Here is a 23,515-nt window from a genome sequence, read left to right as displayed (position 1 = left end):
ACCCGGCTCCGCACGACACTGCGTGCGCGCGCACACGGGCCAGCGGCCACGCGCTTTACGGCAGCAGCGTGAGTGCGTGACGCTCGGCGGAGGCCTCAGTTCGCACGTGGCGCCTGCAGAGACACGTTGTACTTTGTAAGCGCTGGTGTAACTTCGGGCGCAGTTCTTTCGGCTTCCACTATGAAGCGGCCGAGTGAGTGTGGTCAGGGGGCGGGCGTGGAGGGGGCGTTTGTGTCTGATAGTCGATGAACCCACCAGGATACTCCGTCTCCCTGATCCCGTCTAGAACCAAGGGTTGGAAGGCCCCACGTGAGCCGCGCGGTCTTGTGTGCAGCAAGAAAGTCTGGGCCCCAAGGATGAAGATCAGGCCTGAGAGTCATGAGGACCCAGTGTCTGAGCCAGGTTTAAACACGCACTGTTAGATTTTCTTCTGTGATTCGTGCTGTTTGACAGGAAGTGGCAGTTTACGATCCCAGTCTAATCTAAGAAGGTGGAAGTAGGGAAGTTGGATCTACAACGAATCTGTTGAGTTAGATTCTCTGGGACTTGACTGGTCCGTGATTATTTTTACCACGCGCCCCACAATATTATTAAATTATGTTTCAGAGCCAGTTAATGTAAAAATGGATGTGACCTAAAGCGCGGTCATCAAAAGCTAACCAAACTGATCATTTATGGATAAAATTTTGAAAAACAGTAAATAAATTAATCCTTTTGTGATGTGTTACTTTGTAGAATTAAAGAAAGCAAGTAAACGCATGACTTGCCACAAGCGGTATAAAATCCAAAAAAAGGTAAGTCTTGGAAGAGTTGTGAAACTTAAAGTTGCTCAGTCGTGCCTGACTCTTTACGAGGCCAGGGACTATATACTCCGTGGAATTCTCCAAGCCAGAATACTGGAGTGGTAGCCTTTCCCTTCTCCAGGCGATCTTCCCAATCCAGGGATCAAACCCAGGTCTCCCGCATTACAGGCGGAGTCTTTACCAGCTGAGCCACAAGGGAAGCCCAAGAATGCTGGAGTGGGTAGCCTAGCCCTTCTCCAGCGGATCTTCCCGATCCAGGAATCGAACCCAGGTCTCCTGCATCGCAGGTGGATTCTTTACCAACTGAGCTACCAGGGAAGCCTGGAAGAGGCTAAATTGATTTCCTGCCCCAGAGATGTAGGTTAACATTAGTATGATTTCACTAATGGAGGTTTAACTAGAACAGAGGTCGGATATGGTGCAAGCTCTTAGGGAGTAGAAATAATTCAGTGACATGTAAACTGCAGCCACATTGGCTACTCACTGGAATTCTCTTTAGTATTTCTGTAAACTGATAAAATACCATTATGGTAGGTTCGAGAGCACCATCGAAAGTTGAGGAAAGAGGCTAAAAAACGGGGTCGAAAGAAGCCTAGGAAAGACCCAGGAGTTCCAAACAGTGCTCCTTTTAAGGAGGCTCTTCTTCGGGAAGCTGAGCTAAGGAAACAGCAGGTAAGATGTATTAGCTCACGCTTTCAACAAGTGGTGTGTGGGTGTGTGTAAAGTTACAACAGCAAGTCACTGGCTCATGCATTTCTCTTGTGGCTTGAACACAGCTTGAAGAACTGAAACAGCAGCAGAAACTTGACAGGCAAAACGAACGGAACAAGAAAAGAAAACTTGAAACTGACCCTGATGTTAAGCTATCTAACACAGAACCTGTAACAGAGGTAGGGGTTACAGTCATGAAAAGTGGAAATGAGTTACATCTACTGACCTTCTAATTTTGTGTCCTTTCCCTTGACTTTATCCCCCAGGAATTAGGGCAACGCAAAGCTAAGAAAGCCAAGACAAGCAAACAGAATCCAAAGAGGCTGTACTGTCAGGAACTTAAAAAGGTATCATAGTCTAGGTTAGTGTCTAAAAGTGGTTGTGAAGTTTAAAAGACTTAAGAATCATCTTTTTTTCCTCCTGACACCAACTTTATAGAAGTGGGAGTAGAGTTCTCTTGAGCTGGAAGAATTCTTCAGCAAGTTGGCTTGGTCTGTTACATTTACCTGAAGGAAATATTAAAAAAAAGGTGGGGGGGAGGCCATAGTCCCTGTGACCATTGTATGGTCACACCAGGTCTAAGTTGCATCACACAGAATCCTTAGATGTAGCACATGCGATCTAGTTCCCTGACCAGGGATTGAATCTGAGCCCCCTGTATTGGGAGTGGGAGTCCAAGCCACTGGACCCCCAGGGAAGTCCCCAGAAATATTCTTGTGCTTTTAATTTTTTGCATGAGAAACAGATGCCCATAAGCATGATTTATAGAAGTGGCATTGGGTGTTAAAATAACATGTTGATACATGGGCTTTTAAAGTAGTAGTAGTACTACTCTAGTAGTACAAAAGATTGTCAAATACTCTGCCAAAACCTACATGAGCAGGGTCAAGGGTGTCTTGGGGTAGCACCCCCATCCCCAAGACCTTATTCTCCTGAGCTCACTCCCTCCCGTGAAGAGACCCTGGCTATGTTTCTCAGCAGCTCCTGGCAGGACCATAAGGATCTCTCAGACTACATGATTCAGAATGGGGAGGTTGCATTTTTAGATAGTGGGAGTGTTTCCACTCTTAAGATCCACTGTTCAGAGGCCACTGAACAAACCTGTGTCTGTCATGTAAGGAATGGTGAACACAGACATGAGATTCACCTCTGAGCTCACTCTATTGAAAAGACAGAGCCAGTGTACTTACATGGAGGGTGGTGCCAGACTGAGTGATGCTGTTCTGACAGCTTCTGCTTTGACAGGTGATTGAAGCCTCAGATGTTGTGCTAGAGGTGTTGGATGCCAGAGATCCTCTTGGTTGCAGGTGTCCCCAGGTAGAAGAAGCCATCATCCGGGGTGGACAGAAAAAGCTGGTACTCGTATTAAATAAATCAGGTAGGTGAAAAGGGTAGGCTCTTTATGTTCCATATGCACTGATGAGGTATGAGGAAAACATCTGCACAGTCTTACTGTCTGTGAAGACTCGTAAGATCCAACTCTGACCTCAGTGGGACCAGTGCATATGCACGAGCTCTTGTTGCCAAAGACAGTGCTGGGCTCATAATAAGAGTGTAACCTTTCTAGACTCAGCTACTGTGCAGTATATTTCACATAGGAAATGATGGCAGAGTGCCGTATTCCCCACACCTGCACAGTGTCCGTATGTGGCAGCATTTAAATGAAATACATGGTTATGTATCTGGGTTTAAGCAGCAAGGACAGGAACACCCAGAAACAGAAACCTGTGAAACAATAAGGATAGAACTAAAATTACTCCTAGGGGGTCAATAAACTTGGTTGCTACCTGATAGTATAATTCCGGAAGCATGGCCCTAAAGTTCGTACAGTAACCTAGAAGTTGACTTAATCCTGAAAAGGTGAGCAATGCAGAGAAGTGAAGAAATACAGAGGTATATGTACTGAATTGTGCTAAACAGAAGCATGTTGGGGTGCAGACATTCTCCCAGTCTTACAGTTCAGATGCTTTTTAAAACCTGGGGAAAGGCAAACCTGAATGATAGACATAGTTTGCTAGACTTTGCAAATTCATCTCAACAAAATGAGCAGGATTGTATTCCTAATCCCTATCAGATTTGGTACCAAAGGAGAATTTGGAGAACTGGCTAAGTTATTTGAACAAAGAATTGCCAACAGTGGTGTTCAAAGCCTCAACACAACAAAAGGACAAAAGGAAGCGTATCAAGGTACCCTTAATTTAGTGGTGGGAAATGTGGTTCTTTCAGATGGGTGAAACATGATGAGTGTACAAAATCTTGATTAAAAAATGAAAACTTATAAGATCCAACTCTGATTTCATCCAGAAATAATCTGAAAGACAATGGAATGTGGCAATTTTAATAGATGGGCTTTGGAGCCAGAGTGGTTGGGTTTTATCTGGTGGCTTGTCCAAAGGTGTTAAAGTAATCATTTTGGATTTTAACTTGAGAAGGTAAAGAAGAAAGCTGCTCTGTCCAAAAGTGAAGTCTGTGTTGGAAAACAAGGCCTTTGGAAGCTTCTTGAAGGTTTTCAGAAAACTTCTGGCAAAGCCATTCATGTTGGGGTAATTGGTGAGTGTCAGTTCACCGTATTTTATATCTTAGCTCAATAAGTGCAACTCAACACTATAGGTAATGTTAGCTTCTAAGAGCTCTGATTACTTGAATTAATAATCTTTTCCTGCCCTTTCATTACTTGTGCAAGAAATGAAGATACCAAGAGTGGTCTTAGTGTTGAAGTGAGGACGCTCAGATCCAACTCTGATCTTGCTATAAAAATCAGGCAGGCATAAAAAAAGATAGCAGAAATTGGATAATTACCAGCATTAGCCTTTTGTAATCTGTGGATTTCCCATTTGTAGGTTTCCCAAATGTGGGGAAAAGCAGTGTCATCAATAGCTTAAAGCAAGAACAGATATGCAGTGTTGGTGTATCCATGGGGCTCACGAGGTAAACTGTTGTAACATTGTTGTAACATTTCATTATAGATGAGTAAATTTTGGTTATTTTAAGGGAGACAATATTGTATTTCTATTTACTCAATTTTTCTACTCAGTGAAAGGCGGGGGACTCAGCCACGGTTAGGCTTGGGGAAGAATGGATCTAGTAGAATAGCTGCCCACAATCTAGTTTGAAAGATGAGCACATAGGTTCAGAGAGGAGAAAACTGCCTTAGAAGAAGTGATATTCAAACCTGAACTTGAAGTGAATAGAAGTCTGCCAGGTAGAAGGGAAATACTTGACAAGAAGCAGCTTGTGTTTAGGTCATAGTGTTTCACTTTGGAAGGGGAGTGTGTTTTAGTGGTTTTAGATAAACATGAAGCAAATGATGATAAACTGGATCTGACAGACTGTGCTGAGTTTGTTCAATCCAACCCTGAGCTTCGTGTTCTGTCCCTTGTCCTTCAGGAAAACTAGTGCCCCGTCAGTTACCATCTTTCTTGTTCCAGGTGCATGCAGCTTGTCCCCTTGGACACACAAATCACAATCATAGACAGTCCATGTTTCATTGTGTCTCCACTTAACTCTGCTCCTGCACTTGCTCTGAGAAGTCCGGCAAGTATTGAGGTAGTAAGACCATTGGAGGCTGCTAGCGCCATCCTGTCCCAGGCTGATGCCCAACAGGTAAAAGAATCCCTTTTCCCTTGAGTTCAATCTGTCTTTCATTGTAAGCTTTTTAAAAAACAAACAAAAACAAAAACAAAAACATTCATCTGTATCAGATAAATGAGCTTTGTTTCTGTTTTTTTAAGGTAGTACTGAAATTTACTGTCCCCGTCTTTACAAATTCTCTGGAATTTTTTACTTCATTTGCTCAGAGAAGAGGACTGCACCAAAAAGGTGGAAGCCCAAATGTAGAAGGTGCTGCCAAAGTGCTGTGGTCTGAGTGGACAGGGTAAGGCTTCTTTCTGTTGGCTTTTGGATGATCATATAGGAGAAAGGAACTGATTTTTGACCATACTTTGTTTTTAATATCAGTGCTTTCTTAGGTTACTATTGCCATCCCCCTGCATCTTGGACTCCTCCTCCACATTTTAATGAGAGCATTGTGACAGACATGAAATGGGGCTTTGATCTGGAAGAACTGGAAAAGAACAATGCACACAGCATACAAGGTAAGCATGGCTTGTGTTAAATTGCTGTCTTCATCAGCTGCCAGGCCAGTGAAGGTCTTGTCTGTTTATGTGGGCTATGTTTACTTTTCCTAGCCATCAAGAGCCCTCATTTAGCCAGTAGCATCCTTTTCCAGTCATCGGGTCTGACAAATGGAGTGATAGATGAAAAGGACATACCTGAAGAATTGCTAAAACAGAAAAAACAGAAGCAGGAGCAGGAGAGCTACGAAGATGTCAAGACGGATCAGGGAATTGTTGACGAAGAAGGTGATGTAAGTATGTCATGCGTGAGTTGTTTAAGCTAAAGTAAGTTTTCTAGAGTTAAAATACACAACAAATGCAAAGGGGCTAAAGAAAGAAATAGAAATTAAAGTGTGTCTATTTCATGACTTAGGTTTAAGGCTTGCAATCATTAGTCTTGATTTTGTACATCCTTTACTGTGTACTTCCAGACACTTTTTTCTGGGTACATAATTAACTTGGATTAGTGAGCAGGCAAGGGCTACCAATACTATCTTTCTCTCCCACAGGATGAGAGCTTAGCCATGTCCCCCGCAGAAGAGGCCTGTGAGACACTGCCTGAGAAGTCTCGAGCAGGTGAGTTGGGTGGAAAGGTCTTCCAGCAAAGAAGTATGATACAGAATTACTTTTACTTTAAAAAAAAAAAAAAAAAATCTCTTTTCTTTCCAATATAGATAAGCAGTCTGCACCATCTTTTGTCTTGGATAAAATGACTGAAGAGGAAGATGATGTTTATGACTTCAGTACAGATTATGTATAATAAAGCCTTGTCCTGTAGTTTTTTGTTGGTGGTGGATTTTAACATTGTGAGCAGACTGCTAAGCTGTTCTGCATGTGATGTACCAGTTAGTTAGTGGTTATGACATGAGCTATGTAAATTTTGTAGGTATGTATATAACAATATATTCATTTAAAAAAAATTATGCAACTTAGAAAGTGTCTAAATTCTATAAAAATACATCTCTTAAATAGTGAGCAGATAGAAGTAAAGTTAAAGCAGATACCTATTGAAAAATGTAGTTTTCACTTTATTTACACAGGTCACAAAATTAAAACCAAGTAGCAGTGATGAATTGTCTGTAGCAACCATATCTTAAGTCCATTCACCTCTGGTCAGTCAGCACCATCAGTAAGCGAACACTTGATAAGGCAGATGGAGGCATATTTATAGTCTGTCTGGGAAGCTGGCTGCCAAATGGGACAGTCTATCCTTTACCCAGCTGAAATGTCCCTTTTTCCATGGGTTGCTGAAGACAGGCACTGAAGCCTAGCTAGTGTTACTTCCCACACACACTGTCTTCCAGGATTTCCTGAGAAATACTTATAGCACAATTTGTAGTTTACTTTGTATTTGAGATCTCCACATGTCTTCGGATTAGGCTGAATTTGCCTGTTGGGTCTGGAATATACCATTTTTCCCAGACATCAGTATATGAAGCAGTTCTTCCCCATGGCTTAAAGTGCCCATTCCAGTGGAGTAACTTGGCAGCCTTTACAAATTGGGGTGAATATCGTTTTCCAGCACTGGAACCTTACATTTAGAGAAAAAAGAGCCAAATCATTGTACTAATCAGACACAAGACTGCAGGTAACTTAAGGGAAACAATATAGTCCATTCCTGAGGGTGGTCCTTAGTAGACACTTGACTGCTTAGGCTCTTGGTTAATTACCTACTTACCAAGGTGGCGAACGTTCCACATAGGGTCGATGGTGGAGTGCTGCTGATAAAACACGATCAGCAGGGGTGGCGTTGTGATGCTGCCAGCCAGTGTTCTGCTATACAGCCCCTCTCTGGGTGGGCGAGAGAACAATTCCTGTTAGTCAAGACTGTCGGGGTTGAGATACAAGAGTTTTCAGAGCTAGGCCAGTTACATAACTTACTCTACATTAAGTTTCATCCATTTTTCCAGCTGGTTAGTTATATTCTGTCTTCTCCATTCTGTCAAGTTTGCAACAAAAACTCCAGGATTAAATGAGCAGGTGCTGGCTTTCATGGAAAGTTCACGAATTCTTTCCTTCTTATAGTCAAGATATCCAATGTAATTGTACTAAAAACACAATTGGGATATATAATATATTTACTGCTTCAAACTAATTTGATAATCATTGTTCTTACTTACGATTTCTCAGATAATTAGCAAAGGGCTCTACATAAAGCAATTAGAAGTGAGAGTTGGGATCGCAAGTTAGACAATAGGACCTAATTATAAAGCCGGATATTCAAGGAGAATTAGGTTTTCAAATCCATAAACCAATCTAGGAAAGTAGCCTTGAGTTTTAGAATGAAATAACCAGTGAATAAAATGTAGCTAAAAGGGGAGTACAGTAAATTCACGAGGTCTAATAAATAATTTACCTGGTTCCCTGCTCCACGGATGACAACTTTAGCAGAGGTTGAATCACAGTCTTCTGAAAATGCAGCTGCGTGTCCTGGCTTCAGTGGTGTATTGTACAGGGCAAGAATATCACCTGAAAGAAAGTTAAGATTCAGGCTGCAAGTTGTCCCAAGATTCCAATTCCTCCTACTTTAAGTAGGTAAATTAAGGTTTTTAGTTGGAGTTTCAATATCAAACTTTTAGAAATTAATAGAATAAATATACAGAGAAGCAGGATAGAATAGACCTGAGAAATAGTGTGAACCAATTCAACGCAGTTAAGATTTGTATATAATTTTCACACAACAGTAGGATACAAATTCTATTCAAGTTCCCATAGACTGTAAAGTAGGAGACATGAACATATCCAGGGATATAAAACAAGGTGCAAAAATTTCATGGTCTAAAGGTATTAAAATCAAACAGTCCGTTATCACTGTGGAATTATGTTAGAAATCAGTATCAAAAGATATTTGAAAATAACCCACATATTTTCAAGTGAAAGATGACCTTTTACAGGATAACCATAAGACAAACACTATAGCCCACAGTGGACAGAAAGCAGCAATGATGTGACATTCTTCAGTACCTTGCACGATCACATCATCATCCATGTATATGGCCTTCTTTGCTCTGGGAACCAGAATTGGCAAGTAGAACCTTGCAAAGGTTAACTGGAAAAGGAAAGCATTGAAACAGGATTTGTAAGTGGCCGTGCTTTTGTTTACTAGAAATTCCCAGGATGCTCTCAGCATCCATGCAAGAGAAGACAGCCAAAGGTCTCAGAACTTCCAGACTTGGTCCCCAGGGAAGTATAATCTGTGCACTGTGCCCAGTTATGCAGGTATTCCAGCCATTTCCTAGTACTACGAAGTACAAACAAGGATGCATGGAACTCACTGGTTTTATGGATTCCCCCTGGTCAGGATCCTCCTTTACTTTCCCTTCCAAAAGTTTAGTGTCAAAATTCACAATTTTGTACCTGATACGTTTCAGGTTACTGCTACTGAGCCAGGACCTGATGAAAATAAACCACCAAATATCAGTTTAAAGTAATAATGTCCCAAATCATAGCCATGTCTCTGCTTTCCAAGACCCTAATGCAAGAGAAATCCTGAGGACCAAACAGGTGTCCTCAATTCCCTTCACCTCTTGAGTTCTGGTATCCTCATCTGTGAGTTTTCCCACTAAAGTCCCTTCCTGAACCAAGATTCTATGGTAACAGAGCTCCCAAAGGCTCATACTTTGATCACTCTTCTGACACTAAAACTGCTGTACAAAATTCACTATGGAATTGAGATGATCCCATCGCCACATGGATCGTTCAACTTCTGTCCCTCCAAATAACATGAGTGAAGAAAATAAGTCAAGGTATGATGGTAGTGAAAGCTAGTTATCAACATAGGGGGTGAATCAGTCTGTTAACCTATACACTCACTGAGTGTGACGACAGTAATTCTACCTGAGTCTAAGGTGCTGCCTGTGAGAAGTCAGTGTTCCCTAAAGATGTCCAGCACATTTTTCCTAGGGCCATTTCAGATCAGCATTTTGTGGATATTTCTATTTTAATGCAATATTTGTTTCTATTTTAGATGGTTTCTTAAGTTTTTAAAAATGGAAAAATTATTCATAACAACTTTCACAAAAAACATGAACCATGAAGAATGGCACAGAACTCTGACCACTATTAACCTATTAGACAAAACTTTGGAATAAACTTTGTAAATCTTAAGTCAAAGCATCTTCAAAACACATTTAAGACTGTCCATCAGAGTGGTTTTCTATAAATCATAATACTAAGGATCATTTACTGAGCGATTATTATGTGGTAGGTAGTTCATATATTTTTTTTTCATTTACTTGATACAACAATCCTCTGCTACTGCTAAGTCACTTCAGTGGTGTCCGACTCTGTGCAACCCTATAGACAGCAGCCCACTAGGCTCCGCCATCCCTGGGATTCTCCAGGCAAGAACAATGGAGTGGGCTGCCATTTCCTTCTCCAATGCATGAAAGTGAAAAGTGAAAGTGAAGTCGCTCAGTCATGTCCGACTCTTCGCGACCTCAAGGACTGCAGCCTACCAGGCTCCTCCGTCCATGGGATTTTCCAGGCAAGAGTACTGGAGTGGGTTGCCATTGCCTTCTCCACAACAATTCTCTAGGTTGGATATTTACACCCAATACTTACAGATGAGGAAACAGGTTCCCAGAGGTTAGGTCTATACTCACTTCACCATTCTACCTTGCTGTTGCTCTCCCGTCCCTTCCAACTCTAGACCAGAACTACTCAAGAGCATGTTCTAGAAATAAGAAACTTGTAAAATGTAAGTCAACATAGTGCTTCCTTCATTGAGGAAGTTAATTACCAAAAAAAAAAAAAAAATGCTTGAGTTTAACAACGTGCATAGGAAACACAGTTGATTCACATCTTGGCACAAGTTGCTTACATGTTTCTGCTATCATGGAGACGTACTTATGGTACAATCATTTGGAAAAAATGTGCAGTTTATATGTGGTATAATAATTACACAGGAAAAATGATTGTAAACACTGAAAAAAAATTACTCGATTGGCAGCTGGCCTGCTCTTAGAGTATCCCCTAGAAGCAGAGCCATCAAGGCAGGCAGAGCTCACCGGAGATGGTCTGCTGTGCCATTGAGTGTAACAATGTAGAAAATCACGTTGGAGCGAGTATTGTGCTGAATGCTGTTTATGGCTGCAATGGCCCCTCCGAGCCTATCTTCAGATGCAGCAATGACCACAGGAATCTCCTCTTCTCTCCCGTCTACCACACGTTGGGGAGCATTTGGGATAAAGTCCACTGGCTGAAGCCCCACAATTCCTGAATCTGCAAAGAACGCACACAAGGAAGGTACTACGATAAATCTCCAGAGCTTTTCATACAGATCCCAACACGTGAAAAGAGGTTAGCTGAGGGTTATGCTACTTACACCTCAGTCTGTCTCATTACATGTGAGCCACACAGGCCAGAAACTGTGTTTTCCTGTATGTCACCAGGCCTTGGAAAAGCATTTAAAACAAAAAACAGGCAGCAGATGGAATTATGATACACTACTGGTAGGAATATAACAGGATCTTTTTAGACTGTATTTTGGCAATTTGTATCAAGAGCCTTAAACAGGTACGTGGCCTCTGACCCAGTAATTCCCTTGTGTCTCTTAAGAACAAAACCTGAGAGGGAACCAAAAGTCATAATTTTATTTACAACTATGAAAACCTAGAAACAGACTAAAAAACAGTTTTTTTTCAAACCATGAATCGTGTCCGAGAAGTATGCATGAAAGTAATTTAGTGGGTCACAATTAGAATGTGAGCAGGAAAACAAGTTTCTGAATTGGAACAGAACAGCGACTTAGAGAATATCAGAATGCATCACACACAGAAACTCCGAGTATTGTTTTGCAAACCTTCCTTCTTGCCTTTCATAGTATGTCCATTCATCGACTCATTCATCATGCACTGAACACTAAGCACTTACTATGTGCCAGGCAGTATCTAGGCACTGGGGTTACAGCCATGAATAAAACAGTTAAATCTTTACCACTGTGAAGGGCAGATAGACAATACATACATGCATGTGTGTGCTGTAACACGTTCATATTGTGGGGTTGCCATCAAAAAGAATCTCAAAGTCGTTGTACCAAATGACTTTCCTATAGCAAAAAGTAAACTATGTGGCATTAAATTTACATTTGAAGAGTTTTGTCTTGGTGACTTACTTAGGATATAATTAGGTGAAAAATCATGTCATGTGTAATTTATATTAATATATAGTATAATCTCAACTATATGGAAAAAGTACACAGGAAAAAAACTGGACGATAGGGGAAATTTTAATATTCATAGTTATCTCTAGGCAGTGAAATAATTTATTCAATGAATATTTATTAAGCACCTCCTATGTACCAGCCACAACTGCCCTCATGGAACTCGAATGCGGTTTATAAATGCTCCTACTAAAAAAAAAAATAAAAAAATAAATGCTCCTACTATTAGGAGCATGCATTACTTTCTGTAAATACATACACACACACATACATATATATACGCTATTATAAAACATGCTATCAGAGCATTCAGTGAAAGTTAAGGGAAAGCTATTGGTCTTTTCATGCTCTGGTCAAGGATGGTGGGTAACAATTCAAAAATTATTTTTGACAAAGCTTCTGAAGCCTCAAACATTTCTCAATACCAAGGCAGGGCAATATGAACAACCAATCTAAAATAACTGGCAGCAGAGTTATACAACAATGATATTTTAAATCAGCTGAAGAGGTTTTATGGTTTTGTTTTACTACTAGAATCCTGCTGATATGGTTCCACATATTAAAGGAAAGTAACAGGTGACCAGACTGACAATCTAATTGTGAACAAAGTAGGCATCAAACACCAGCAACATTAACCTGTCACCTTCTGAAGCCCTGCCCGACTGAAATGTCTGCAGATAACAGCGTATAGTGGCTCCTTTCTCTAAGGATTCTAATTTGGTAAAAAGGAATCTTTGGTGAGATCAAATGCTTAGCAAACAACTGCCCAGCAGGGAGAAGGGGACACGCTGCTAGAGCACAGTGAGCGCAACCTGCCTTTCTCAGAGTCGTTAGTAGCTTCTGTAGGGCCAAGCAGAAATCTAGTGATGTAACTTAGAATGTGGGACACAGGGAATTCCAGGTCCTTAACAGGCAGCAAGGCTTTAGTCAGGGTTCCCATACCTGAAACCTCATTCCTCAGCAAACTGCTCAGACCAAGGAAGTTATGATGCAAAACCAGTAAGAAGAGAGCAACAGCCAGGACCAGGATGACGATATTTACTGAAACACAGAGGAGAAAGCCCACATTACATCTCTTCACCTTTTGACCCAGTAAAAGATAAGACACGGCTTCCTCTGTGGCTTAGCAGAAAAGAATCTGCCTGCCAATGCCACACACCCGGGTTCGACCCCTGGGTCAGGAAGATCCCCTGGAGAAGGAAACGGCAACCCAATCCAATATTCCTGGCTGGAAAATCCCATGGACAGAGGAGCCTGGTGGGATGTGACTCAGCAACAACAACAAAATAACAACTGTAGAAAGAACGTACCTTTACGAAATGACATCTTTCTCTTCTGTCTTATATTAGTTTTTAACCCTACAAAACAAAAACAAGCCCCCAAAGTCAGTAGGTACATTACAGTGGCCATCAAAACGCCTACGCTTTTATTCAGACAGAAACAACAAGTGAATATATGGTATATTCTGCCAGAAACTTGTTTTCAATTAACAGTTTCCAAGAACCCAACTTGAGATCTGAATTTTTTATGGCAGTCAAAATAATAAAATATTTCCAATAACTTACAGCCTTGTGTACCATATGCCACTAGACGAAAACAAAGGAAATTCTACCAGGAGGAATACCTGGTAGAATTTAGGGGTCTAGGGGTCTAACCACTATGGAAACGTTTTCTGAATGAATTTCTACTTAGAATTCCTAATTAGACAGGGACTGAGTTGTCTATCGGAGAAGGCAATGGCACCCCACTCCAGTACTCTTGCCTGGAAAATCCCATGGACGGAGGAGCCTGGTAGGCTGTGGTCCATGGGGTCACTAACAGTCGAACACGACTGAGTGACTTCACTTTCACTTTTCACTTTCATGCATTGGAGAAGGAAATGGCAATCCACTCCAGTATTCTTGCCTGGAGAATCTCAGGGACGGGGGAGCCTGGTGGGCTGCCGTCTATGGGGTCGCACCGAGTCGGACACGACTGAAGCGACTTACCTTAGTTGTCTATGATCAAGTAAACTGAGGTCAACCTCATTGGTACAAAATACCACCTGTTTCAAACTGTATTCTATGAACTCATTTCTAAAGGCCTTTGAAAAGAAGAAAAATATATTGAAGGGCTATTTAAAAAAATTGGGAATCACAGGCCAGATTACAAATTTGGAGAAAATAATTCAGACTCCCAAAGTACACACACGGCGAGGGTGGGATGATTTGAGAGAATAGCATTGAAACATGTACATTACCATATGTAAAACAGGTGACCAGTGCAAGTTCAATGCATGAAGCAGGGCACCCAAAGCCAGTGCTCTGGGACAACCCAGAGGGATAGGATAGGGAGGGAGGTGGGAGAGGGGTTCAGGATCCGGGGGGACATGTACCTGTGGCCGATTCATGTACCGTCCAATTAAAATTTCAAAAATACACATTCCTTCTCTCTCACTCTTCTTTCTAAAGCAGTACATGTAAAGTATACTATATGAACAGCTTTCCTCTCTAAAGAATATATATCATTATATACCCTGAGCTATGTGTCTCTACTTCCTCTTGAGGACTGAGCCTGACCTATAGAAGGTGGCAGACTGGGGGCTCCTCAGACAGTTCTATTGTCTGCCTGCTTGGAGCCAATTTCCACCAAGACTGAAGAAAACAATCTCACTTTAATGAATCTCATTTAATGAACAGTATAAAGGACAATGGTTTAGCTCAACAACGTCCAGCAACAATTACTTACAGGGAGTATCCTGATCAAGAGGCACGAGTATTTGTGCTATTGCAACTGGCCAGACAGAAGAAAAACACAATCCTAGCAGGTATTTGATGCACTTAAGTAGATTTGCATGGCAGAAACCATCTGCTCCAAAAACTCTTCCATGCTTATCTACATGCAAAATACCAATTATTATGGAGTGTGTCTGATCCATAATTCCTTTCCTGGTGCGATTCCTGGTAATGGAATTCACTGATCTGGGTAGAAAGAATTCTCAAAGCCAAACTGCATGTACATGCAGGATGTGCAAAAACACTGACTATATTTCTGCTAGAGTACACAACTGTGTAAAACTTGATGAGCGATATTCACTTGTCCACTATGAAATTAATATTTTGTTTGGAAATGATAAGGCCTTCACATTCCCAAATCACTCAACACACACACACACACACACACACACGGCAGCCATTCCCAGAAATATGGGTGAAGAAACCTTAGGGGGAAAGAACACTATGTTTTTCAACTTGCTGGCTACATGCACTAGTACCCACATTCTCAGTGGTCTCTTCTGCTTTCCCTCCTATTGCTATACACTCCCATGGAAGGCCATTCCACTCACGCTCTGCAACCTATCTCTTTGGTGCAGCAACAGCAAACTCTTTCCCTCTCTGCTGGAACACAGTCTCAGCAGCATATTATCATGCTCTGGTATCTTCCAGTTAATTAAAAAATAAAAAAGACACCACTTCTCAAATCCCAGTAGACCCACAGACCCATTTCTCTGCTCCCTCTCACACAAAAAGCTTGAAAGGACTGAAAGTCTCCAGCTCCAGTTTCTTTCCTCCTGTCCTCTCTTTAGCCTCCTCTAACCAGACTTCTGCTCTACTTTTTCCATTCAAACTGGCTTTGCTGAGACTACAGAAGACCAAGGTCACCTTTTGGTCCTCTTACCCATCCCCTCAGAGACCATCAATAAAGCTTACCACCCCCTCTTCAATTATGACATTATCTCCTTTATTTGATTTGTTTCTTCATTCTGTCTTCCCTGATCTTTGGGAACAGTGACTCCAGGGAAAGTGTATACTGGTGTATCCTTGCCATCTAAAACCATGTCTGGCAAAGGACAGTAGATATGTGATACTTGTTGAACGATCTTGTTAATCTAGGAGCAAGGCTGGTTCTCAGCCCTGAAAGGGAACATCATCTTTAAACATAATCATGGAAACAAATTCCAATGGGGGATCTCTCTGAAATCAAATCTGACAAAAGCAGTCTCCTTTTCCCATAATTATCTTTATAGATCAAATACCATAAAGTATCTACAGCAACTGCTACCCTGTAAAGTGCGTTTAAAGAAGGATAAACAGAGTGATATGTCTATGGCTACATACGAGGGAAAGGGCTTAGTCTCCACCAGATTGAAAGGTGGAAAAGGTACGAAGGGTGTACATCCACTTTCTCTACCTCTTCATCTGGCTAGCTACTTGGCTTTCAGCAGTTAAGGGAGCCTCCCTCAAATCCCGCATTGTCACATTTCCCCTGAGCTCTCGTATATCCAGGGCTTCGCTACCCCAGAGTAATCCGGTTTATACTTCTGGGGTTACGTGGCTGTCGCCCTTGACACATTCTGGGCTCCAGGCAGGCAAGGGCCTGTTGTTGGTCAGGGCCGAATCTTGCGCACACACACACACACACATACACACACACAAAAGCTGCGGGGTGTATTTGCGGATTAATGAATGAGGGCACCATCGTGATTATCCGGGTTGTGAAGATCTTTTTTATACAGTTCTTCTGTGTATTCTTGCCATCTCTTCTTAATATCTATCTTCTGCTTCTGTTAGGTCCATACCATTTCTGTCCTTTATCGAGCCCATCTTTGCATGAAATGTTCCTTTGGTATCTCTGATTTTCTTGAAGAGATCCCTAGTCTTTCCCATTCTGTTGTTTTCCTCTACTTCTTTGCATTGATCGCTGAAGAAGGCTTTCTTATCTCTTCTTGCTATTCTTTGGAACTCTGAATTCAGATGCTTATATCTTTCCTTTTCTCCTTTGCTTTTCGCTTCTCTTCTTTTCACAGCTATTTGTAAGGCCTCCCCAGACAGCCATTTTGCTTTTTTGCATTTCTTTTCCATGGGAATGGTCTTGATCCCTGTCTCCTGTACAATGTCACGAACCTCATTCCATAATTCATCAGGCACTCTATCAGATCTAGGCCCTTAGATCTATTTCTCACTTCCACTGTATAATCATAAGGGATATGATTTAGGTAATACCTGAATGGTCTAGTGGTTTTCCCTACTTTCTTCAATTTAAGATGGTGTGATCACTGACCTAGAGCCAGACATCCTGGAATGTGAAGTCAAGTGGGCCTTAGAAAGCATCACTACGAACAAAGCTAGTGGAGGTGATGGAATTCCAGTTGAGCTATTCCAAATCCTGAAAGATAATGCTGTAAAAGTGCTGCACTCAATATGCCAGCAAATTTGGAAAACTCAGCAGTGGCCACAGGACTGGAAAAGGTCAGTTTTCATTTCAATCCCAAAGAAAGGCAATGCCAAAGAATGCTCAAACTACAGCACAATTGCACTCATCTCACACGCTAGTAAAGTAATGCTCAAAATTCTCCAAGCCAGGCTTCAGCAATACATGAACCGTGAACTTCCTGATGTTCAAACTGGTTTTAGAAAAGGCAGAGGAACCAAATCAAATTGCCACCATCTGCTGGATCATGGAAAAAGCAAGAGAGTTCCAGAAAAACATCTATTTCTGCTTTATTGACTATGCCAAAGCCTTTCTGAAAGAGATGGGAATACCAGACCACCTGATCTGCCTCTTGAGAAATTGTATGCAGGTCAGGAAGCAACAGTTAGAACTGGACATGCAACAACAGACCGGTTCCAAATAGGAAAAGGAGTTCGTCAAGGCTGTATATTGTCACCCTGTTTATTTAACTTATATGCAGAGTACATCATGAGAAACCCTGGGCTGGAAGAAACACAAGCTGGAATCAAGATTGCCAGGAGAAATATCAATAACCTCAGATATGCAGATGACACCACCCTTATGGCAGAAAGTGAAGAGGAACTAAAGAGCCTCTTGATGAAAGTGAAAGTGGAGAGTGAAAAACTTGGCTTAAAACTCAACATTCAGAAAACGAAGATCATGGCATCTGGTCCCATCACTTCATGGGAAATAGATGGGGAAACAGTGGAAACAGTGTCAGACCTTATTTTTCTGGGCTCCAAAATCACTGCAGATGGTGACTGCAGCCATGAAATTAGAAGACGCTTACTCCTTGGAAGGAAAGTTATGACCAACCTAGATAGCATATTCAAAAGCAGAGACATTACTTTGCCAACAAAGGTTCGTCTAGTCAAGGCTATGGATTTTCCTGTGGTCATGTATGGATGTGAGAGTTGGACTGTGAAGAAGGCTGAGTGCCGAAGAATTGATGCTTTTGAACTGTGGTGCTGGAGAAGACTCTTGAGAGTCCCTTGGACTGCAGGGAGATCCAACCAGTCCATTCTGAAGGAGATCAGCCCTGGGATTTCTTTGGAAGGAATGATGCTAAAGCTGAAACTCCAGTACTTTGGCCACCTCATGTGAAGAGTTGACTCATTGGATAAGACCCTGATGCTGGGAGGGATTGGGGGCAAGAGGAGAAGGGGACGACAGAGGATGAGATGGCTGGATGGCATCACTGACTCGATGGACATGAGTCTGAGTGAACTCTGGGAGTTGGTGATGGACAGGGAGGCCTGGTGTGCTGCGATTCATGGGGTCGCAAAGAGTCGGACACGACTGAGCGACTGATCTGATCTGATCTGAATGAGGGCAGCAACCACACACATCAACCTGCCCCTGGAGTGCCCAGAATCCCAGCGTCTGTGAGTGACTCTGACGCGCAACACAGCATAGAGGCCAACGAACCAGTAGGGACCCCCCCCCCGGCCCAGGTTTCCCACAACAGTTTCTCTCTGCAACGTGGGTCTTCCACCTTCCTCAGAGTAACGGAGAAGGGCCTCAGCTTTTGAGAGAGACACCCGCAGAGAGAGAGAGGCTGTGTGAATCCTCGGCGGTCTGAGTCTGTGAAGGGGCTAGAGCAGCCGCCGAGCAGCCTAGAGGCTCCCCGGGCGGGAGCTGGCCACCCTGGTGCGAAGGGGGCGGCAAGAACCCCTCCCCGAAAGGATACCCTTTCTCTGGATGAAGGGTTCTGGGGTAGTCCCCCTCTAAATTCTGGTGTTCCGCAGAGCACACGCTCGGCGGGCTCCCCGCCCAGGCTCCGAGACCCCGCGTTGGGATTCCGGCCAGCCGTTCCCCTCGGACGCTGCCGGCAGCAGCCCTTACCTGCAGTCCGAGGAGGAGGAGGAGCCGCTGCCCGCACCCCGGCCCGCCCCGCCAGCTCAGCGCCCCTGCCGCAGGCCCCGGGGCTCAGCCAGCCGCCGGACCGCCCGCGTCGCCTGCACTCCGGACCAATGCCGCCCGCCCGCTAGCTTGGCGGCCGCCGCGCAGCCCCACAGACCCCCGCCCGTCGGCCGCTCGGACCCCGAGGGCGTCGCACGGAGCAGGCGCCGCCGGGCAGCCCCACCGCTGGGGTCCTCGCAAGAAGTCCGTCGCCATGGAGACGGGGCGCGCGCAGGCCGCAGTTCAGCAGCGCCCGCCCAGCCGAGGACAGTTTGGGGGACCGGAACCGCGGCTCCCAGCACCCAACAGCGCTGACGGCGAGCCCTTCACGGGCGCGTGATGCCTCGACTCGGCTGCCGCCGTCAGCATCTCAGCCCCCGCGGAGAGGGCGCCGGCCGACGGCCAACTGCGAAAGCACAGGTCGCCTAGCGAGGGCACGGGGAGGGGCCTCGGGCCGACCGGGTCTGTGGGAGACATCCGCTTCCGGGACCGCGGCCATCGCAACCCTCGACTCCGCAGGCCCGCGGAACTGGACCCGTCAGCAGAAGCTGACCCCGGGCCCTAGCGTCCCTGAGTCCCGGCTGCCCTCGCTCTGCCGCCCGCCTTCAGAACCAGACATGTTGGAGCATCTGAGCTCACTGCCCACGCAAATGGTGAGGCCGCTGCCCGCCAGGGCCCTGTGATCCCTGCACGCAGCTCGCGAGCCTGGCAGCTCCGCAACCCTTGTCCGAGACCTACCCCGTAGGGCGCGGGTGCCGAGTTGTACCTACCTGGTGCCCTTCTCTCTTCCCCCCAAGGGTGCCCCTCCCTGGGCTCCGTAAGGATGCTTCGGTTCCCCCGGGAAACCCAGAATGGCATTCCTTGCTTAGGTTCTTGGGGGAGCCCCATATGTTGGCAATGCCCTGGTGCCAAAAATGTGAGGCCCTTGCAGTAATGTACCTCTTCGGTGGTGGAACCAACTCCTGCTTTGCCCTTCTTCACCTCTAGGATTACAAGGGCCAGAAGCTAGCTGAACAGATGTTTCAGGGAATTATCCTTTTTTCTGCAGTAAGTATTGATTTTACATAATCTTTTCCACCCTCACCCCCAGCTTGACTGTGTTTAATATACTTTCTTTGCCTTTAGATAGTTGGATTTATCTACGGGTACCTGGCTGAACAGTTCGGGTGGACTGTCTATATAGTTATGGCTGGATTTGCTTTTTCGTGTTTGGTAAGATATTTATGGCTTGGATGTTAATGGCAAGTTAAGTTTTCTGAATTGGGTTATTTTGTTTGGATGTAGTACTGAGAATCCGCACAACGTTTCAATGCCAGATAGCATCAGATGAGGTTAAGTTGCATAAAGCTTATTTCTTTTGGCAGTTGCTCCAAGCAGTAATCTTAAAAGTCAAAGCTAGAACTTAAGACCTTATGGTCTTCACATTGCTCCCTCCTCACCTTTCTTTTAGCTCTTAAAGCCATGTGTAAACAATGAGGCTTGTTCTTTAAGTATCTTGTCTGGGTGATGGCACAGTTTTCATAGGAATGTGGGTTTCCTTGTTTTTACCTGTAGCAAAAGAGTCATTTGGGAACCAGGCATAATACAGAATACTCTTTCAAGCTTCTAATGGCCATAGTTGATTGATTTTCTGTTCTGACCCAGCTGACACTTCCTCCATGGCCCATTTATCGCCGGCACCCCCTCAAGTGGTTACCTGTTCAAGACTCAAGCACAGAAGACAAGAAACCAGGGGAACGAAAAGTTAAGAGACATGCTAAAAATAATTGATCGGGGTTTTCATGATTCAGCTTTACTGTTGTACCTGCTTTTGTTTTGTGTGACATGAGCTAAATTGTTTTCATATATAAAACATAAGCTAAAAACCACCCATGCTTAGCTGTGTATAGATTTTGTTTTCTCCATATTTCATTTCTCTTTTGGGTTTTGATTTCTAAATATTTTAGACCTTCTCCTCACAATCTTCCTCTGAAATGGAGAACAGAAAACAGAAGTATGCAAAGTTTCTTTCAGGTCTACAAAATAATGAGTAAAAGCTTCATAAATGATAGTACAATTTAACTATCAAGTTTTATAATGCATTATGGGTAGTCAGGCTGTTTTAATGTTTTCAATTAAAACTCAGTGCAATTCAATGTCTTTAGAGTCTTTTGTTCATTGTTCTGCAAACATGACTACGAGTAAAAGCCAAAGTTAGAAGTTCATGGTTCTGAAAGTGTCAGCAAGAACCATTTCTGTCTTCTGAAGCTACAAGGTCCTAATGTATGTTTTTTTAACAACAGCAAGTACTTGTGAAAAAACTTACTGATGTAAATTTTGTGGTAAAGTAATATTTTGATACCAGTAAAATAAGGCTGTTGCCAAACAGAAAACATTTAATCCATGCTTTACCTAAGGCAGTTCAAAATGAAAACCTGAGAAGCTATAAATTACTTTTAAATTTTCCAGAGGGCTGAAGAGAAAAATGTTCTAACAGTCTTGTGTGAGGAATGGGAGTGCAAGGGTTATTACAAGTCATATTCTTCTTCTTGATACCAGAATATAGGACTTCCAAACTGAGTTTTTAAAAAAGGGAGTGAAGATCTTAATACACCAGAAGTCAGGAAAGGGTTTTTAAAAGGGGGAAGAAAAGTAAAAGACAGCAGAAATAAGACCAAGCATATCTATAAAAAATGTGATTACAAAGTTAAGAGCTCCCAATAGGGTTGAAAATCATGTTACCTCATGTTCTCAAAATGACACCCAAAGGTTGAAAACAGGAGCAAGGATGTATTAGGCAAATGCAAGCAGAAAGGAGTGGTAATAGTGAAAAAGTCAGAAATTTAATATCAGAAAGCATTAAATGGGGCAAAGAGGGACATTTCATAGCTGCAAGATGTCAGTGAATGAATCATGCATTGAGTAAGATGTGAAATAAATAAAGACTTACATATACAGGATTTGGCAAAGCTGCACTCTTGGTAGGAGACCAACACTCTACCTTTCAGATTTTGATAGATCAAGGCAATATGAAGACTTTTGTACTTGTTCCACATGCCTGGGACACCGTCCCTTAGGTATACATGACTTGTTCTCTCCTTTCATTCAGGTCCCTACCCAGTGCGTGAATGCTAAGTCACTTCAGTCGTATCTGACTCTGTGACCCTATGGACTGTAGGCTGCCAGGCTCCTCTCTCCATGGAATTCTCCAGGCAAGAATACTGGAGTGGGTTGCCATGCCCTCCTCTAGGGGATCTTCCCGACCCAGGGATCGAACCCACATCTCCTGCATTGGCAGGCACGTTCTTTAGGACTAGCGCCACCTGGGAAGCCCTACACAGATGTCACTATAAAGAAGCATTTCCTACTGTCCTATCAAAAGTTTGGGTACACCCCATCATTCTATATTTATTTTCATGGTATTTAATATATCTCAGTATATATTTGTTAATCATCCACCCCAGAACATAAGCTCCACGGCACCAGGAACCTTCTTGGGCTCACTGCTTTTTGCATAGTACAAGAGTACATGACACATAGGCACTCCATCATATTTAGTAAATGAATACAGAGCTGTTCTGTCCAGTATGGTGCTACTAGTCATGTGTGTCTTAAGTTTAATTAAAAATTGGGTTCCTCAGGACTTCCCTGGCCATCTAGTGCTTAACACTCTATTTCCAATGCAGGGGGAGTGGGTTTGATCCCTAGTTGGGAATTAAGATCCTATATGCAGCATGGCACATCCAAAAATAAATTTTTTTTTTAAATTGAGTTTCTCAGCCAGCCACATGGCAAAGACTCAACAGGTTTTATATGACTAGTGGCTACCATATTAGAGCAGATGTAAAACATTTCCACTATTTAGTGGAGAAGTGATTCTGCCGATGCATAAGAGAATTCACCTTTACTGAGTGCACGTAGGGCCATCCAATAATGGATCATGTACTGAGCTACAGGAAGAAACGACTCCAAGAAACAGAGGTTGTGCAGGCCATATTTACTAACACTGCAATGTAGCTGGGGCAGGAAGGAAATCTCTTGGCTTTGGAAATACATGGAAATTAAAAAAGTGCTTTTACAAGAGAAAGTCAAAACGTAAATTCTTGACTATTTACAAACTAATGTCAAATAAAACATCAAAAGTCTCTCAAATGTGGCCAAAGACATGCTGAAAGGAAAATTTAGTCTTAAAAATGTGTTTTAAAATTAAAGCTGAAAAATGATTAGGCACTCAAGAAAAAAACCACAAAACAACAGAAGCATTAAAACTGACTTAAAAATATATAGAATGGGACTAAAAATAAATGAGGGAATATATATAACTTTACACAAATAAGTTAGAAAACTTCAGTAAAACTAAAGCTGACTTCCCAAGAAAGATTATGGATCTCTAAAACATGCAAGAAATGGTAAATAGCTCAGAAAGACCCACAGTTTGCCAAAAATTTGAACCCAGTTGGGAACTGGGATCAGATGGTTTTAGAGTTGTGTTACAACAAACCCTTCAAAATAAAATTAAGAAGCTTCAGAAATTAGGCCATGAACACTGGCCTAGTACCTGGCACATAATAAAAACTAAATAAAAGTCTTTTAGGGGACTAGAAAGGGAACATTTTATTATTTTATGTATG

The 23,515-nt window shown here is 42.9% G+C and overlaps 3 protein-coding genes and 3 non-coding genes across 9 annotated transcripts; 5 read left to right on the top strand and 1 right to left on the bottom strand.

Annotated features, from left to right (window-relative positions):
• GNL3 (G protein nucleolar 3) lies at nt 1-6,406 on the top strand. 3 transcript variants are annotated; one of them, XM_070360182.1, is made up of 15 exons: nt 1-135; nt 736-794; nt 1,338-1,475; nt 1,580-1,693; nt 1,781-1,861; nt 2,760-2,892; nt 3,589-3,701; nt 3,944-4,064; nt 4,355-4,442; nt 4,943-5,117; nt 5,246-5,388; nt 5,472-5,608; nt 5,702-5,880; nt 6,139-6,205; nt 6,304-6,406. In XM_070360182.1, exons 2-15 carry the CDS (start codon nt 759-761, stop codon nt 6,387-6,389), a joined length of 1,611 nt encoding a protein of 536 aa, XP_070216283.1. In that variant the 5' UTR covers nt 1-135; nt 736-758; the 3' UTR covers nt 6,390-6,406. The 3 variants fall into 3 exon arrangements, with proteins under 3 accessions (XP_070216283.1, XP_005898184.1, XP_070216281.1); XM_005898122.3 differs by having other exon boundaries at nt 46-193; nt 3,947-4,064; XM_070360180.1 differs by having other exon boundaries at nt 46-193.
• On the top strand, nt 2,936-3,012 carry LOC138984795 (small nucleolar RNA SNORD19). Its single transcript, XR_011462081.1, has one exon. It is a non-coding gene; the product is annotated as a small nucleolar RNA SNORD19 (small nucleolar RNA).
• LOC138984800 (small nucleolar RNA SNORD19B) lies at nt 3,739-3,820 on the top strand. The gene has a single exon (XR_011462086.1). It is a non-coding gene; the product is annotated as a small nucleolar RNA SNORD19B (small nucleolar RNA).
• LOC138984796 (small nucleolar RNA SNORD69) lies at nt 4,807-4,883 on the top strand. Its single transcript, XR_011462082.1, has one exon. It is a non-coding gene; the product is annotated as a small nucleolar RNA SNORD69 (small nucleolar RNA).
• A 230-nt stretch (nt 6,407-6,636) lies between the features above and the next one.
• GLT8D1 (glycosyltransferase 8 domain containing 1) lies at nt 6,637-19,067 on the bottom strand. The gene is made up of 10 exons (XM_070360183.1): nt 18,849-19,067; nt 13,103-13,150; nt 12,735-12,833; nt 10,639-10,852; nt 8,905-9,022; nt 8,594-8,678; nt 7,986-8,098; nt 7,511-7,677; nt 7,308-7,420; nt 6,637-7,160 (listed from the first exon to the last, which is right to left on the bottom strand). Exons 2-10 carry the CDS (start codon nt 13,116-13,118, stop codon nt 6,970-6,972), a joined length of 1,116 nt encoding a protein of 371 aa, XP_070216284.1. The 5' UTR covers nt 13,119-13,150; nt 18,849-19,067; the 3' UTR covers nt 6,637-6,969.
• Nucleotides 19,068-19,134: 67 nt separating this feature from the next.
• Nucleotides 19,135-21,040, top strand: SPCS1 (signal peptidase complex subunit 1). 2 transcript variants are annotated; one of them, XM_070360184.1, is made up of 5 exons: nt 19,198-19,325; nt 19,425-19,558; nt 19,893-19,952; nt 20,031-20,117; nt 20,550-21,040. In XM_070360184.1, exons 2-5 carry the CDS (start codon nt 19,523-19,525, stop codon nt 20,673-20,675), a joined length of 309 nt encoding a protein of 102 aa, XP_070216285.1. In that variant the 5' UTR covers nt 19,198-19,325; nt 19,425-19,522; the 3' UTR covers nt 20,676-21,040. The 2 variants fall into 2 exon arrangements, with proteins under 2 accessions (XP_005896548.1, XP_070216285.1); XM_005896486.3 differs by having other exon boundaries at nt 19,135-19,558.
• Nucleotides 21,041-23,515: the final 2,475 nt, after the last annotated feature.

This window comes from Bos mutus, chromosome 22 (assembly GCF_027580195.1).
Source record: "Bos mutus isolate GX-2022 chromosome 22, NWIPB_WYAK_1.1, whole genome shotgun sequence".
Lineage (NCBI taxonomy): Eukaryota > Metazoa > Chordata > Mammalia > Artiodactyla > Bovidae > Bos > Bos mutus.
Note: the sequence above shows the minus strand (reverse complement) of the source record. Positions and strands in the feature narration are given on the sequence as shown.

Excerpts from the sequence above, each read along its gene's own strand:
- GNL3 (XM_070360180.1), top strand. Across the intron at positions 1,862-2,759 it reads ACTGTCAGGAACTTAAAAAG|GTGATTGAAGCCTCAGATGT; the intron begins GTATCATAGTCT and ends CTGCTTTGACAG. Across the intron at positions 2,893-3,588 it reads ACTCGTATTAAATAAATCAG|ATTTGGTACCAAAGGAGAAT; the intron begins GTAGGTGAAAAG and ends AATCCCTATCAG.
- GLT8D1 (XM_070360183.1), bottom strand. Across the intron at positions 8,679-8,904 it reads AGGGGGAATCCATAAAACCA|TTAACCTTTGCAAGGTTCTA; the intron begins GTGAGTTCCATG and ends TTCCTTTTCCAG. Across the intron at positions 7,161-7,307 it reads GTGGAACGTTCGCCACCTTG|GTTCCAGTGCTGGAAAACGA; the intron begins GTAAGTAGGTAA and ends TCTAAATGTAAG.
- SPCS1 (XM_005896486.3), top strand. The coding sequence starts at position 19,523 with ATGTTGGAGCATCTGAGCTCACTGCCCACGCAAATG. Across the intron at positions 19,953-20,030 it reads GAATTATCCTTTTTTCTGCA|ATAGTTGGATTTATCTACGG; the intron begins GTAAGTATTGAT and ends CTTTGCCTTTAG. Across the intron at positions 20,118-20,549 it reads GATTTGCTTTTTCGTGTTTG|CTGACACTTCCTCCATGGCC; the intron begins GTAAGATATTTA and ends GTTCTGACCCAG.